Source organism: Corvus brachyrhynchos, unplaced genomic scaffold, assembly GCF_000691975.1.
Source record: "Corvus brachyrhynchos isolate BGI_N302 unplaced genomic scaffold, ASM69197v1 scaffold305, whole genome shotgun sequence".
Taxonomy (NCBI): Eukaryota; Metazoa; Chordata; class Aves; order Passeriformes; family Corvidae; genus Corvus; species Corvus brachyrhynchos.
The window spans coordinates 977,769-992,330 of NW_008239284.1; the positions used below are offsets into that span (position 1 = coordinate 977,769).

The 14,562-nt window shown below is 52.8% G+C and overlaps 1 protein-coding gene and 1 long non-coding RNA gene across 2 annotated transcripts in view; both read left to right on the forward strand.

The window, feature by feature from the left end:
* The window catches only part of NELFB (negative elongation factor complex member B), a 10,496-nt gene extending 8,784 nt beyond the window's left edge, over nt 1-1,712 (forward strand). Inside the window, exons 11-13 of the mRNA XM_008638317.2 lie at nt 84-225; nt 952-1,060; nt 1,303-1,712. Of these exons, the coding sequence (XP_008636539.1) occupies nt 84-225; nt 952-1,060; nt 1,303-1,440 (389 nt within the window). The 3' untranslated portion in view covers nt 1,441-1,712. The remainder of the gene's footprint in view (nt 1-83; nt 226-951; nt 1,061-1,302) is intronic.
* A 9,521-nt stretch (nt 1,713-11,233) lies between these two features.
* LOC108448182 overlaps nt 11,234-14,562 on the forward strand; it is a 6,158-nt gene continuing 2,829 nt past the window's right edge. The window contains exon 1 of the long non-coding RNA XR_001863976.1: nt 11,234-12,007. This is a non-coding gene — a long non-coding RNA (uncharacterized LOC108448182). The remainder of the gene's footprint in view (nt 12,008-14,562) is intronic.

Here is a 14,562-nt window from a genome sequence, read left to right on the forward strand (position 1 = left end):
GCAGGGTTTGCAGCAGGAGCTGTGTGGACAGCTTTTGGCACATCCTTGTCAGTCTCTGTTTCTTTCCTTTCTGTGTTTTCTAGTTGAGACATTCAGTGACTTGGCCTTCAGTGACATTTTCCTGCATCTGCTCACTGGTAACCTCACCCTGCTCAGTGATGAGTTTGCACTTGAGGAGTTCTGCACCAGTCTCTTTGATGGCTTCTTCCTCACTGCCTGCTCCAGGTAAAGCAGATTTTTCTCACTGGGAGAGAGGCAGTTTACAGAATGCCTGACTGAGGTTTTACTGCTTTGAGCAATGGTTTAATAGTTCACCAAATTCTTCACAGGCAGTGGAAATATTATCCTGATGCTGTTTCCCTTTAAGGAAAGGTTTATGTTTTGGGATGAAGTTTTTATCAGCAAAATGGTTATGTCTTGACTGTGAATGATTATCTAAACTGTAATTCATTATCCCTAAGTTGGAGTTGCAGAGGAGAATATCCTTCAGGCTTTGCAGTAGCTCTGGATATGTAGAGTTAACTTCAGCTCTTTGCAATATCATCTGCACACAAAAATCTCTTGTTACCTCTGGTCAGGCACTGTGCTTTAGCTGCTGGCCTGCAGACCAGCATGTAGAAAGCTTCTCCCAAAGCCACTGAAATTGCTGCTGGGGCATAGCAGCATGTGCTGCTGCTTCCTCCACACACTCTGTGCTTGAAATCTCCCCCTCCCTCCTCATGGTTGTGCAGGTAATCCACTCCTGTTGAACAATTCCTCGTATCCTTGAAGGTCTAAGGCAGTGTTAGTGCTTACACTAAGTTAGCCCCTTACAGAAGCTACAATTCTCAGGGGTTTTGGAAATCTGTAGCAAAGTCTGTGGTGGGGTGAATTATTCTGGTGCTGTTGCTTTCTTGTTACAAGGTGGTGTTTGTGTGTCTTGGTTACTCTGTTTTCAAATGGCTCTTGCAGGAAGGAGAATGTGCACAGACACGTGCTCAGGCTGCTGCTCCATCTGCATCACAAAGTGGCCCCAACCAAACTAGAGTCTCTCCAGAAGGCTTTGGAGCCCACCAAGCAGGTAGGAAGGGAAGCAGGAGAAAGGGAAAACTGATTGCAAATGAAAGCAGCTGCCTTTGCAGACTTTGTTTAATGGAGCACGAGCTCTGCTTTCCAGCTGTACCAAGCTGTGGCCTAATTCCCTCATGGCTCCCTCTTTCTGTGCTGGTTTGTGTTGAACACACGGGGTGAAGGCACACTTGGTGTTCTGGCTGGAATGGAGTGTGACTCTGCTGTTTCCCCTCCCTGATTCTCATTCTGCAGAGTGGGGAAGCTGTGAAGGAGCTTTACAACCAACTCGGTGAGAAACTGGAGCTCCCCAAGCCCAGCCCAGCTGAAGTGACTGAGACTCCCTCCATGGAGCTGCCCCTGCCCACCGTGCCCACTCCAGCCTCACGCTGAGCTCTGGCTGCAGGGCAGGACTGAGAGGAGAGGAACTGAGCCTGTGCTGCCTTCTGAGTGTCTCTGCTCACGTGGTGGAAACAAAAAGCCACTGAAGCTCCTTCAGGAAACGCTGCAGTTCACCCAACTCACTGGCTCTTGTTGGTTAGAAAACTGTGTGCAGTGCATTGCAAGGTTTACTTTTCTTAAAGATAGCTGAGTGTCTTCTTGTAGATCCACTTCAAATCTGACTGTACATTTTTTTTTAAAAAAAGGAAAATGCATATTTTTAAGCTTGGCATCCTGTGTTTAATTTAAACTCTGCTCAGTGGAGCCCTGCTGTGGTTGAGCAGGTGGTGTGGGCTCCTGAGGCTGAGTGTAGCTTTCTTTGGCCTTGATCTGCCCCTTGAGGTCTTTAGAGAAGATGCTCAAGAGGAGGAAAGAGTCAGAGGAGATGAGCTCCACTGAAACCAGTTCCTGTTCAAGGTTCCAGCTCTCGTGGCACATGGTAAGATGAGCTGCACTAGTCAGAGGCGTTCACTGCTGCCACCAGCCCAAGCAGCAGTCAGCAGCCTCTTCTCAGATGGGCTTTCACAAAGAGAGCCAGAAATTGAGGCAGTCTCTCTCCTTTTCTCCCCACTTTTCTCCAAAGGAGTAGCTTGAAGTGAGTCCTGGAGCTGGTTACAGCTCAAAGAACAAGACTGCGATGTCCCTCAGTGACAGCAGGGGTTGAGTGTAGGTGGAGTGAAATACAGTTTTTGAAAGAACAGAATCATGGAAATGACCTGGGTTGGAAGGGATCTTAAAGATCACCCAGTGCCACCCCTGCCATGGCAGGGACACCTCCCACTGTCCCAGGCTGCTCCAAGCCCCAATGTCCAGCCTGGCCTTGGGCACTGCCAGGGATCCAGGGGCAGCCCCAGCTGCTCTGGGCACCCTGTGCCAGGGCCTGCCCACCCTCCCAGGGAAGCGTGGTAGTGAACATAGCCTGAGCAGCCTGTGCAGGGTGCTGGATGTGCAGGGTCTGGGATTCCAGGCATCCAGGGGTGTGGGGTACAGGGTGCTGGGGTGCAATATCCCAATATCCCATCTGTCCCTGCCCTCTGGCAGTGGGAAGCCATTCCCTGTGTCCTCTCACTCCAGGCCCTTGTGAAGAGTCTCTCTCCATCTTCCTTGCAGGTTCCCTTCAGGCACTGGAAGGCTGCAGTTGGGTCTCCCCAAAGCTTCTCCAGGCTGCAAGGCCTGTTCTTCATGGCTCACTTGTGTCGCTGTTTCTGTTCCAGTTCTGCTTTTGCTGCTGCCTCAGCTGGAGTGTGCAGGGGCCTGTTCAGTGCCTGACCACCCTCTGGGGGAAGAACCTTGTCCTGATACCCAGCCTGAACCTTCTCCCTTTTCTTCACCACTCATCAGCCCTTGTTTTCCTGGGACTTGAGCACTCGGAGTGCCAAGTCATGCTCAGGAGACTTTTCTGGTTCCTGAAGCTGTGTCCAAACAAACCAAACAAACATGGTAGTTGAGTAGAGTTGGAACTCCCTCTGCAGTGCTGCTCCCTCCCTCTCTGTGTGGTTTTCTTCCTCCTGAGCTCAGAAACGCTGTGTGAGGGCAGTGACTCCCCTCTCTTCATTGCCTTGGTGCTTTATTTCTCCTGTGATACCCTGTGGGAGAGCAGGAAAGGTGGGGTAGGTTTGTGTCTGACACAGGTGCACTGCCCTGTAGCCCACAGTTCTTTGTGCCCCTTGTCTCCACTGCAGCTCCCGGGGTCAGGGTTGCTTTTGGGAGCCTCTCAGCAGTTCTGACTGGATTTGTTGGAAACAGGACCTGGGTGTAACAGTTGGGTCTTTCTTGCAAAGTTTTGGTTTAAAAATGTTTAAACTATCCTGGTAACTTAGACAAAATAACATCCCACGCTGCTGCCAAACCTTGGCAATGAACCTGCTCAGGCCCATGCTCTGCTCAGACTTGGAGATTATTTTGGGATTGTTTTGGGGATTCTCTTGGTGGCTTTAGGTTCCCCTTATCCCAAGGCTGTCATGGTGCTCTCCTGCAGCAGGAACTTATAATCCAGGATGTTTTATTTTTTTTACTGCTTGGTAGAAAGGCCTCTGGTGTTTCAGCCTGTACCTGCAGAACTGACACACACAGTGGTGATTATTCCCAGTTTTTTACATCCGTGAAGAAACTGAATCCCAGAATATGAACGGGCTGGTGGCAAGTTTGGCTGAGGAGGGGAGAGCCGGGCAGCTGAGAGGGGGTAGCTGCCAGTCCATGCTCTCCTGGCCTGCTGCTGCTGCTCAAGGGCATGAGAAGAGAAGACAATTTCCAGAAAACAGCTTTAGTAGTGAAAATCTTCTGCTTCCATGTTGTGAGCTGAGAAAGGTTTCACTCCTGTGCCAGGAATTAGACTCCTGCTGTGCATGTGCATGGCAGGAGCTGAGCTGGCTGCAGCGGGGTGCAGGGTCTGGGATTCCAGGGATGCAGGGTGCTGGATGTGCAGGGTGCTGGATGTGCAGGGTCTGGGATTCCAGGGATGCAGGGTGCTGGGGTTCAGGGTGCTGGATGTGCAGGGTGCTGGATGTGCAGGGTCTGGGATTCCAGGGATGCAGGGGTGTGGGGTGCAGGGTGCTGGATGTGCAGGGTCTGGGATTCCAGGGATGCAGGGGTGTGGGGTGCAGGGTGCTGGATGTGCAGGGTCTGGGATTCCAGGGATGCAGGGTGCTGGGGTTCAGGGTGCTGGATGTGCAGGGTGCTGGATGTGCAGGGTCTGGGATTCCAGGGATGCAGGGGTGTGGGGTGCAGGGTGCTGGATGTGCAGGGTCTGGGATTCCAGGGATGCAGGTGTGTGGGGTGCAGGGTGCTGGATGTGCAGGGTCTGGGATTCCAGGGATGCAGGGGTGTGGGGTGCAGGGTGCTGGATGTGCAGGGTCTGGGGTGCTGGACCGTGGCTTTTCCCTGTGCCAGGGCCAGGACACCCCTTGGTTCTGCTCCGGGGTTCCCACTCAGAGGGGTTCTCTCCCTTGTGCTCCCGCAGCTGCTGGTGCCGGGGCTGGTGCCGGCACAGCGCCGGGGGAGGTTCAGCCGGGCTGGGTAAGGGAATTTTTTCCCAGTCTTTCAGCACAGTGCCCGGCGGGGACGCTGCGAGCACAGGCACTGCTGTGGGTGTGCACTAGAGGGTGGTGCAGCCCTGCGTGCCCCGAGATCGTCCCGGACTGGGAGCAGGAATCGCTCCCTGCTTACGCTTAGAGGTGACAGCTTGTCTTTGCAGCAGGGGTGTGATCCCTGGGACACGAACAAACCGTGTGTTCTCTCCAAACCTGCTGTGCCTGACTGCGGAGAGAACTTTTACAAAGAGTTCAAATTATCTGGAGCAATCCGTGGGCTTTCCTGAGGGATCAGAGGAACTCAGAGCCTCAGGCTCCGTTAGGCTGTGACTTACAGGGCAACAAGAGGTGGGGACTGGACAGCTGAAGGCATTGTCAGGCATCCTCACACTTCTGAATGCTCCAAAGCATCTGCTCCTTGGCAGAACACCCTGTTCTTGGTGCTGTGGGCACTAGACCCACTGGAAAATGGGAACAATGAATGGGATGTGGTGCAGGTGGCTGGAGGGAAGATGGACATTGAAAGGAGTGTCTGACAAAGGCTGGAGCAGATGCTGCACAGCAGAAAACTGAGTTATCCCTCTCCAGGAGACTTTTCTGGCTGAGTTGCTGCAAGATTCAGGTTTTGCAGTTGCCTTTGGGTTAATTCTGGTGAGTTGGGTGTGGTGGGGGATTTGGTTTGTGACTTTCTCTGCAGAAGATCCCCTTATCCAGCTCCTTGGGATGAATGTCTGTCTTCAACTTTGGAAGTGTTGCATCTAGGCCAGTAAATGAAGTGACATGAAAAATCTTGTTAATTCCTGTCCTGGTTTCAGCTGAGATAGAGATAATTTTTTTCTTAGATATTTAATTCCTTTTTCAGCATAATTCAGCCATGTGAGGGTAGAGAATATCCCGATTTTGCCTGTAGGTGCATATAAAGGGGTTTCTGCCTGCTCTGAATGCTGTTTGAGCTCTCCTCAGGCTGGGGCTGTCTCAGCTGTCTCGGGAGGTGTGCTTGGAGGTGCCCAGCAGCAGGGCTGTGTGGGGCAGGGCTGTGCCACAGCCTGGGCCTGGGTGCTCTGAGCCTCTCCAGAGGCAGAGACAGAGAACACGAAACATCCAGTCTCCAGCCTTTATTCCAGTTTTGATGGGTGACACACGGCTGCTGCTCTATGCTCCCTTTTGTACAGCAGTGAGAAGTCTCTCAGTGACTGAGAAGTCTCTGTCCCTACAGCCGTGTCCGTGGATAGGTGTCTTGCTGGAGCAGTTTTGCAGGATGAGGAAGCGTTTCTAACCTTCTCTAATAGATCCTGCTGGGACCTCCCTGCTCTCTCCACTTGGGTTTCTCACCATTTCCCCCCCAGACCATTTTGTTAACAAGGACTGAGCTCCTTCCTCATGGCTCTGAACCCCAGGCGTGCTCTGGGTGTCCTTGCCAGCACTCCCCTTCCACCAGAGCCAGGCTCAGCATTAAAAACAAGGGGCAGATCAGCTTCTCAGAGCTTCAGGTGGGTGTAAAGCATGGATCGAGGGCAGCTCCACCCAGGGTCACTCAGTGCTGAGGACACTTCAGACAGGGTTGCTGCGCTATGGTTGCTCCAGTTCATGGACATCCTCTGCATTCCCTGCTCTTTCCCAAGTCCCTTCCCTGTTCCTGCCCTCTGTGGTGCAAGAAGGACCATCAGCAAATTGAGGAGAATCCAGCAACACATGGAGACCACACTAAAGATAACGAGGTCAGTCCAGCTGGTAGGAGAACTTCCCAAAAGCAGCTGAACCATCTGTGTTTGTGGGTTTTGGCCAGCTGGACCTGCCAGCGGAGTTTGAGGAGAAGGACAGTGCTGAGCAACTGGAGGCAGTGAAACCTGCTTCCTTTTCTTGCAAAACAATTGCACAAGGGGCAAAGGTGCCTCACCTGGGCTGGCAGAGCTACCCTGGGGTGAGTCTGTGCTCTGCTTCTCCTCATCAGCAGGGCCTGGGGAAAGGGAAAACATCACTGGTAGACCACAGCCTCACATCTGCCTGTGACAGAGACAGCAGCCCAGGAGTGAGAATCGGGGTCTTTCCTTCTTCAGCAACTTCTGTGAAGGTCATTCTATGGCAAGGAAGTGAGAAAGAATCAGCAGGGTTTGGGTTGGAAGGGACCTTAAAGCTCATCCCATCCACTCCCTGCCAGGGGCAGGGACACCTCCCACTGTCCCAGGCTGCTCCAAGCCCCAATGTCCAGCCTGGCCTTGGGCACTGCCAGGGATCCAGGGGCAGCCCCAGCTGCTCTGGGCACCCTGTGCCAGGGCCTGCCCACCCTCAGATATTTCTGTGGTAATTCCTGTAACCAGACATCCAGCTTGAGCCAGACTAAACCGTGCTGGTTCTTGTGCCATTGCCATAAAAAACCAGTCCAAGACTCAGGAGACACTTGTTATTGTAGTTTTAATATTATTTTTTTTCCCCTCAGGGGGAAAAATGTGCCAAAGCTGAGTTGCCTGATGAGGGTTAACAGAATAAAGAAGGGGTGAAATGTGCACAAAATCCTGGTGATGAATCATTACCAATCTGATACAAAGCAACCCAATGATTAAGAACAACACTTTCATATTACCACTTTTCCAGGCACGGTTGTAGGTAGAAGCAAGTAAATTACCCTCAGAAGAAATGTGTCTCATAGCATCTGTTCTTTCTTTTGTTAATTATCGACTCGTTTGAGCCTGTGGAAGGAGCTGACAGATTCTGCAATGCCCCTTGTTGTTTTTAACTCTGAAGCTCCACTTTCCTGTCTGCTGTGAAGGCTGAGAGCTGCTCCAGCAGTTTATGTCCACTCTCCTCTCTGCCTCCAGATCTGTTTGACTCCTGAGTGAAGGAAGGGAGCCCTGGTGTGCTGAGAGAGGAAAGAGAGGCTGTGGCTGCAGTGGTGAATTCCCCTGAGCTCCCACATTGTTCAAGGTGTCATCAGTGACTTGTGAAACGAAGCCTGGGCTGCAACAACAACGAAACCTCTGATCCAGTGGGTCACAGCCAGGTTTGTTCCCAGCCCACGTTCTCCAAACCAGCACCGTGGTCTCTGCTCAATCTCTACTGAGTAATCACATAATTGCAGGGGGATTTTTACAGGTGGTTCCTTGAAGAGCAGCTAAAGGGCAAGGAAAGGAATCTGTTTTCCATCTCACCTACACCCAGCAGGACAACATTCATGGGCTGTGGTGATGCAGGAAACAGCGCTGCAACCAACAGGGCCCTGCTTGGGGCATTTGGAGACACCAGGACCTCCAATCCACCTTGGCCAGTGCTGTGGCTAAGCAGAGGGACTTGCACTTGCAGGTGTTTGTGGCCTGACTGTGCCTGGGGGGTCACTGGACCTTCTGGGTGCCTCAGGAATTTTGGGCTGTGACCTCGTGGCCTCTTGCAAGAGCTGCCTTGTCCTGATCTTTCAGTTTGACCCGTGTGTGGGAGGTTTGATGTTTCCAGAACTTGTCTACCCTGGTAGCTGGAGGGATCCTGCAGCCTTTGGGCCCCAAAAGGGAAATGCAGATCACTGTCTTTGCAGTGAAGCTCAGGAGCTCCTTCTAAAAAGCCAAAAATTGCAGCAAGGTTTAGGTCAACCCTGATTTACTGTAAGAAAACAGTTATTGCTGCCTTTTTGTGATGCACCTTGGGGGTTGTGGGAGTTCTGGGTCAGTGGTGAGCCCTAGGAAGGTGGGTTTTCCCGTTTGTTAGTCAGTCACACCACGTTCCAAGTGGAGGAATGGAATGATGGATGCTTCCCAGGAGCCTGAAGGAAGGTGATCGTTGGTGTTACAGGGCTGCAATGAATAGAAATATTAACTGGCACCTCCCACCTCTGTTTATTAGAATCTCTTCAGCAGTGCAGAGGCTTAGATTGACACCCAAAGTGAGGAAAACAGGCCCTGGGGAGCACAGGGACATAGTCCTGCTCCTCAGGGCCTCTGCTCCAACAATACACAGCCCAAACAACGGGAATGCTGCAGCAGCCGGGCTTGCAAGGAGTGAAGGGCTGCTGACTACTCAGTTATTCTGGGTTTTAATTCCAACCCAGTCAGCTGGACTCAGCCTTGGACAAAGGAGCGTGGCCTCATGTCCACCCTGGTTTTACAAAGGAATTTCAAACCTGCCCTTGCTGCTGCTTAGGAATGAGATGCTGTCATAGCTCCGGAGCTCGGCTGTGTCCCTTCTGTGTCTGCTTCTCCTCTGCGTGGGTTTGTGCCCCACCAAAACTGGAGCAGACTGCTCTGTGTCCCAAAGTCTGCTTTTCATTCCCTGCTCTTCAGAGCCTGCCTGAGTTCCAGGCTCTCTGACATCACCCCAGGTCCTGCTCCCCTCTCACTTTGGGTTGGGGAGCTTTTCTCCTTTCCCACAGTCTCTACCCAGGTTCCACCTGCTTGTCTTCTCTGTGGGGTTGTCTGAAAGCAGCAGCAGCAGGGCCAGGGTGTCTCTGAGGAGTGCTGGCTCTCAATTAAAGCCATTTGCAGAGCAGTGGAGTACTGGAGGAGCAGATCAAGGCTCTGGCCTGCAGGTGAGCTCTGTTTGGTACCTGTGTTATCACTAACCTTGTACACACATTTTATTGGCTTATCTCGGGTACTGATGCTTATCAAACAGGGCAAGAGCCCAGCTGTTAATTGCTCCCAGCTCTTAGGAATCCACAGTGAGTTTGCAGACAGCTGCTGGGCTCTACTGACAGTGTTTGGACACGTGAAGGATCCTCACAGGTGCTTCTGCTCCCACCAAACTTCTCCAGGAGAACGAGGCCATGCCCTTGGGCTGAAGTTGTGGAACCACAGAATCCCAGACTGGTTTGGGTTAAAAGGAACCTTAAAGCTCATCTCATCCACCCCTGCCATGGGCAGGGACACCTCCCACTGTCCCAGGCTGCTCCAAGCCGCATTGTCCAGCCTGGCCTTGGGCACTGCCAGGGATCCAGGGGCAGCCCCAGCTGCTCTGGGCACCCTGTGCCAGGGCCTGCCCACCCTCCCAGGGAACAATTCCTTCCCAATCTCCCATCTAAATCTGCCTTCAGGCTGGGGGGCAGAGGGGAAACACCAACATCCCAGGGCTCCCCACTGCTGTACCCCCTGTACCCCATGGCCACCACAGGGGCCCCTCAGCAGCACCACCAGCTCCCACCCTGCCCTCCTAAATTGGGCTTTAATCACTCTAAAATCTAAATATTTTTGAGTCATTTGTCAAAGAACTTGCTGCTCGTGACTAGTCACAGTTTGGGAGTCAGCTGCCATGCTCTCAGCTCACGAGCTGTTGGCTTTCCTACCTTATCTAGCGTTAATTATTACTTTTGTTCAGATGTTGGAGCATGTCTAACAGATCTGAGTGAGCTGTTGGGAGTTATTCCGCTGCTCCTACCCTGGTAACGTCTCTCTCTGTGGGAAAAGCTGCTCCCTCCTGGAACAAAGGAGTCACGTTGGGTTTACTCATCAAAAATTGCATTTGTATAAAACATCAGTGTTGTCCTTGGTCTCCAACCCCTCACCACGTCTGACTCGTACCATACATTAGAACCCATCACGCGCAGCCTGGCAACTCTCTCCGTTGCCGTGGGAACAGCTCCACTATCCTTTCATGGAGAACCTCAGATATTCCCATTTTCAGAGCTGCTAGAACACCTCCAGTCCTGGCTGCTTTCATTCACTTGCTCACTCCCCTCCACGAGCTCTTCTCCTCCCGATTTAGAGTTACTCAGCACTTCTGGGCTTGTCATGAGTTGGCTGAAGAAAGTCACACAGCACTTGGAGGTGCACGTTTGTGTGGGGCATTGATGGGTTTATTTCACATGCAGATCTGTCATGGAATTAGCATTCCCTAATGCACATTGAAATGCTACTTAATAGGAAATTATCGAAGCCCTGGCTACTGCACACCTGTCTGCACTTACACACCCAAGGGAAAAGTTTCTGAGAAACCTCTGACCTCAGGTGGGTGAGGTGAGCTGGGTCAGGTGAGGAGCAGCTTCCCGTGGTGAGTTTCTTGTGGGAGGGTTGTGATGTGTTTGCCACACCTCAATTGCACTGCCCAGCGTCTGGAACCCCAAGCCCAGCTCTCCCTGTGTAGGAGCTGTGGGATGGAGGATCCCTGGGGGTCCCTGGGTTTGCCCCTCCTCTGGGCCCCCTTTTCTGCTGTTGGGCACAGGTTTAGTTCTGGATGATCCTAATTAGTTATTGAGGGCTTATTATTTCACTTATGGAAAGATTGCATTGGAGTAACACAAATTTTGAGGAAGATGGTCTTAAAAACAATTCTTGAGAGGGCATTTTTTTGTTTAGTTCATACAAGTGTCTTAGCAGGACTGGCTTATGCTTTTATCCTGCTCGAAATTCCAGGCACAAGTATTGCACTGTGTCCGTAGAGGAAAAGAGGGAGAGGCTGAGGGGATCTCAGGGTGTTCAGATACTGGCACAGGGTGCCCAGAGCAGCTGGGGCTGCCCCTGGACCTCTGGAAGTGTCCAAGGCCAGACTGGACAGGGCTTGGAGCAACCTGGGACAGTGGGAGGCGTCCCTGCCCATGGCAGGGGTGGAACGGGATGGGCTTTAAGGTCCCTTCCAACCCAAACCAGTCTGGGATTCTGTGTTCTGGGGGCACAACCAGATCTCAGGTGAGCAGGAGCCTCCACTCTGAGCAGAAAGAAGTTGAGGGGCTGGGAGAGGAGCCGTGGTTTGGGAAGCCTGGATGCTGTGGCTGCAGCTTTCCTGCACATCAGGAGCCTGTCAGAGCCTCACACTGGGGAAACAGCAGCTGAAGATTCAGGTAAGGGATAATAGCGAGGAAAACAAAATAAGAGGGAGAGAAAACTGAGCAGGAGAAAAAATTTCTCAGCTGCAAAAGAGTAACACTGCTAAACAGGACGGGCTCGGTGCAGCCCCAAATCCTGAGGCTCTGGGAAGAGCCAGCTCGGAGAATCCCCAGTGATTGACTGGGGGTTTAATTTATTCCTCGCAGCCAGACAGTGCTCTCTGCCTGTGCCGCTGCTCAGGCACGGCAGCCAACTCTCCCCTCCACCCGAGAGGGGCGGCTGCTCCTGCATCCGAGTGTGGGCAGCTCCCGGCTGCGGAGCGACGCAGACAAAGCCATGAGCGACAGGGGGGACACAGGGCTGGAGCCCCCGAAGGTGTGACCCAGCCCTCCCGGAGCTGTGTTTGTGCTGCTCCACGCCGGAGGCACCGGGCTCTGATCCCCCCGGGGCATTTCCCCAGCGCTCATTCGCTCTGCACAGAGCCCAGCCGGCTCTCCAGCCGCAGCAAAACCTTTGCATCCCTGCGGCTTCCCGGAGCCCTGCCAGCAGCAGCGGCTCCCCCCCGGCTGTCCCCGAGCAAATGTCACCCGTACCCAATGAGGCAGACCCCGAGGTGCCACGGATGGATCCCAGGATTCTCATTTTCCTTCTCTACGTGATGATCCTGCACGAGCTGGTGAGTGGATGGATGGAGTACCAGAAGCAGATGGCCAAGCCGAAGAAGCAGGCGGGTCCCGTTTGGTCCTCCAGGTGAGTTGCTGCCCGTCCTGTTCCCAAAGGCGCACGGCTCAGGGGTGTTTTGATGGGGAGGGCTGTTTGTGAGTGCACCCACTGCTCCTGGTGGATGTGTCCGTGTCTGATCTGCCGGGCATTACTGCACTGAGGGAGGATTAAGGGCTGTTAATCCTCTGAGCCTGCATTGTCTGAGCATCCCGTGCATTTGACACACTTGCCTTGATAAACATGCCTGGCATTTGGCTGGGGTTTTTTTAGGGATTTTTTTTCTGGGGAAATGTGCTGTAACTCAGCATATTTGCTGTGACTCAGGCTCCCAATCACCAGACCTGGAAGAGAAAAATGTGGGTAGCACGAGAAGCTACGCTTCATGCATGATATTCATCAATGAGGCACAAACCTCCAGAGACTGCTTGCAATCAGAGTATTTCATGTTAAATCACTACGGTGCATGTCACTATCTCTCCGTCTCCTCCCACTCCCTGGGCTGTGCCCACTACACCAATCCCTTGTTTTCTGCCCAACAATAAAAATGAGCTGGAGAAATAAGGGCAATTAATGAAAAATGCTACATATCTTTAAAAATCAGATCTGTTCCTGCAAACATTGTTTATTGTGTTGTTCACATGTAACAGTGTTGGGGTCTTATCAGGAAGAATATCCGGACATCAGATATTCCTTATCTTCCATCAGCTGTGTGATTATGGAATCACACCCCAAAATCCACCTCCTGCCAGATCTCAGGCCGTGTCACACCAACACCTCAGAGCTTTGGACCTAAGAAGGTTCCTGTGACCCAGTTTGCTCCAGGTCTGGCTGCTGCAGCTCGAGTGCACAGAGCTCTCAGCTCAGTCCTTATCCTAATCCTCTGATGTGCATCATTCCCAGCCGCAATTCCAGCCCCGCTGTGCCTGGAGCTGGACAAACACCCCCAGAGGTGTCTCCGACCATGAGAACCCCAACAGAAAGTGCTGGTGTGAGGCTGCACCCATGGCTCGCTGGAAATCAGCATCCAGCAGCTCCCAGCCCCTTCATCCACAGTTCAGGAATATATTCCCTGGCTGGATTTCCAGAGCAGCAGGGCTGAGCTGCACCTTGTGCAAGTGAAATGATCAGCACTGGGAACGCTGCCATGGGTGGAGACAGCGCAGAAATAGCTTGTAAGGGATGGGGCTGGCTGGGTTCTGATCGAGGTCAGAGGCAGATTTCCTCGCTGTGCCCAAGGCAGAGTGCAGGGAGGAATTGGGACACAACTTGCACTGAGCTCTGTGGCACCCTGGTGCCAGAGAGAAAACCTACCAGAGTTGTTTGATTTACTAGAAGCCACAAAACACCAAACTTGCATCAAGCAGCCAGGATAATGTTGCCAGACTGGGTTTTTTTAAAGAGAATTAGGTACCCCATCAAAACCAAAAATGCTGCCTCACCCAGAGTCGTTTCAAGATGTGGGACCAAGCTGGATGATCTGTGCAGGGCCCCACACCCTGGAGACATCCCATCCCTCTCCATCCCAGCTGGGTGTGCAGCCCACCCTGCTGTCACAGCCCCACTCCTGCTGCTCCTCCAGCTGCCCCCAGCTTGGGAAAGCAGAGCCACCAGGGCTGTGTGGATCACCTGGATAATTCAGTGATTGCACCATAAACAGGTGAAGCTCTGTGACCCAGAGAGCTGCAGAATTACAGGAGGAATTGGAACACTTTCAGTGGAATTAAGATGGTCCCGTGTGAACTCCCTGGTTCCGGTGCAGCCTGGGCTCACACAGCCCTGTTGCAGTAATGCTCAGGTGTTCTTGACTGAGGAGCCTACGAGGTTTCCAGTGCCCAGTGAGCACAGCTGGAGCCAAATGCTCATCCCTCAGTGTGGTCCTGGGCTTAGAAAGTGCTCAGAAACAGCTGCCACAGCTGTGGCCTGGTTGTCCGTGGAGTCCAAGCCATGGCTCAGCAGCGGGAAAAAGCTTCCTCATGCCTTGCACCAGGCCAGGACCAGCACAGCACCAAGACAGCACCTGCTCCAGAGTGAGAACAGGGACCTGGGATGCCCAGCCCAGCCCAGCCCAACCCTGGTGGCAGTGGCAGTGCAGCCTGGGCAGGGCTGGTGCCGTTTCCAGCCAGGAGGGCTGACAGCAAGGTGCTGATGTGATCTGGGACTCAAGGGTTGTAGGATTTTAGGAAGGATTTGCAGACATTGCCAAGGCTGCCACCCAAAACCTTTCTGTAAGGGCTTAACCCTGAGGTAAGAGCAAGGCAGAGCTCCCTGGACGAGCTGGATGTGAGGGCACTCTGCTTCCCAGCACAGCCTGGAGCTGCGCCAGCGCTGGGGAGCTGCAGCTCCATCATCTCCTGCCACGGGCCCTGAGTGCCGCCTCCACCAATTAGGGAATTAAATTATAAAGCAGCGAGCTAATTAGGAATTAGGATGGTGCTCTCTCTCGACTGTAGCCTCAGCCCAGGCGGGTTTCAGGGCTCTTCCTCCTTTTGTGGCTGTTGAATAGTAACAGGCTCTGTTGTGAGGCAGCTTTTTCTCACATTCACAGCTTTTCCACAGCTCCGTCTTCCTCCGCTCCTGTCGTG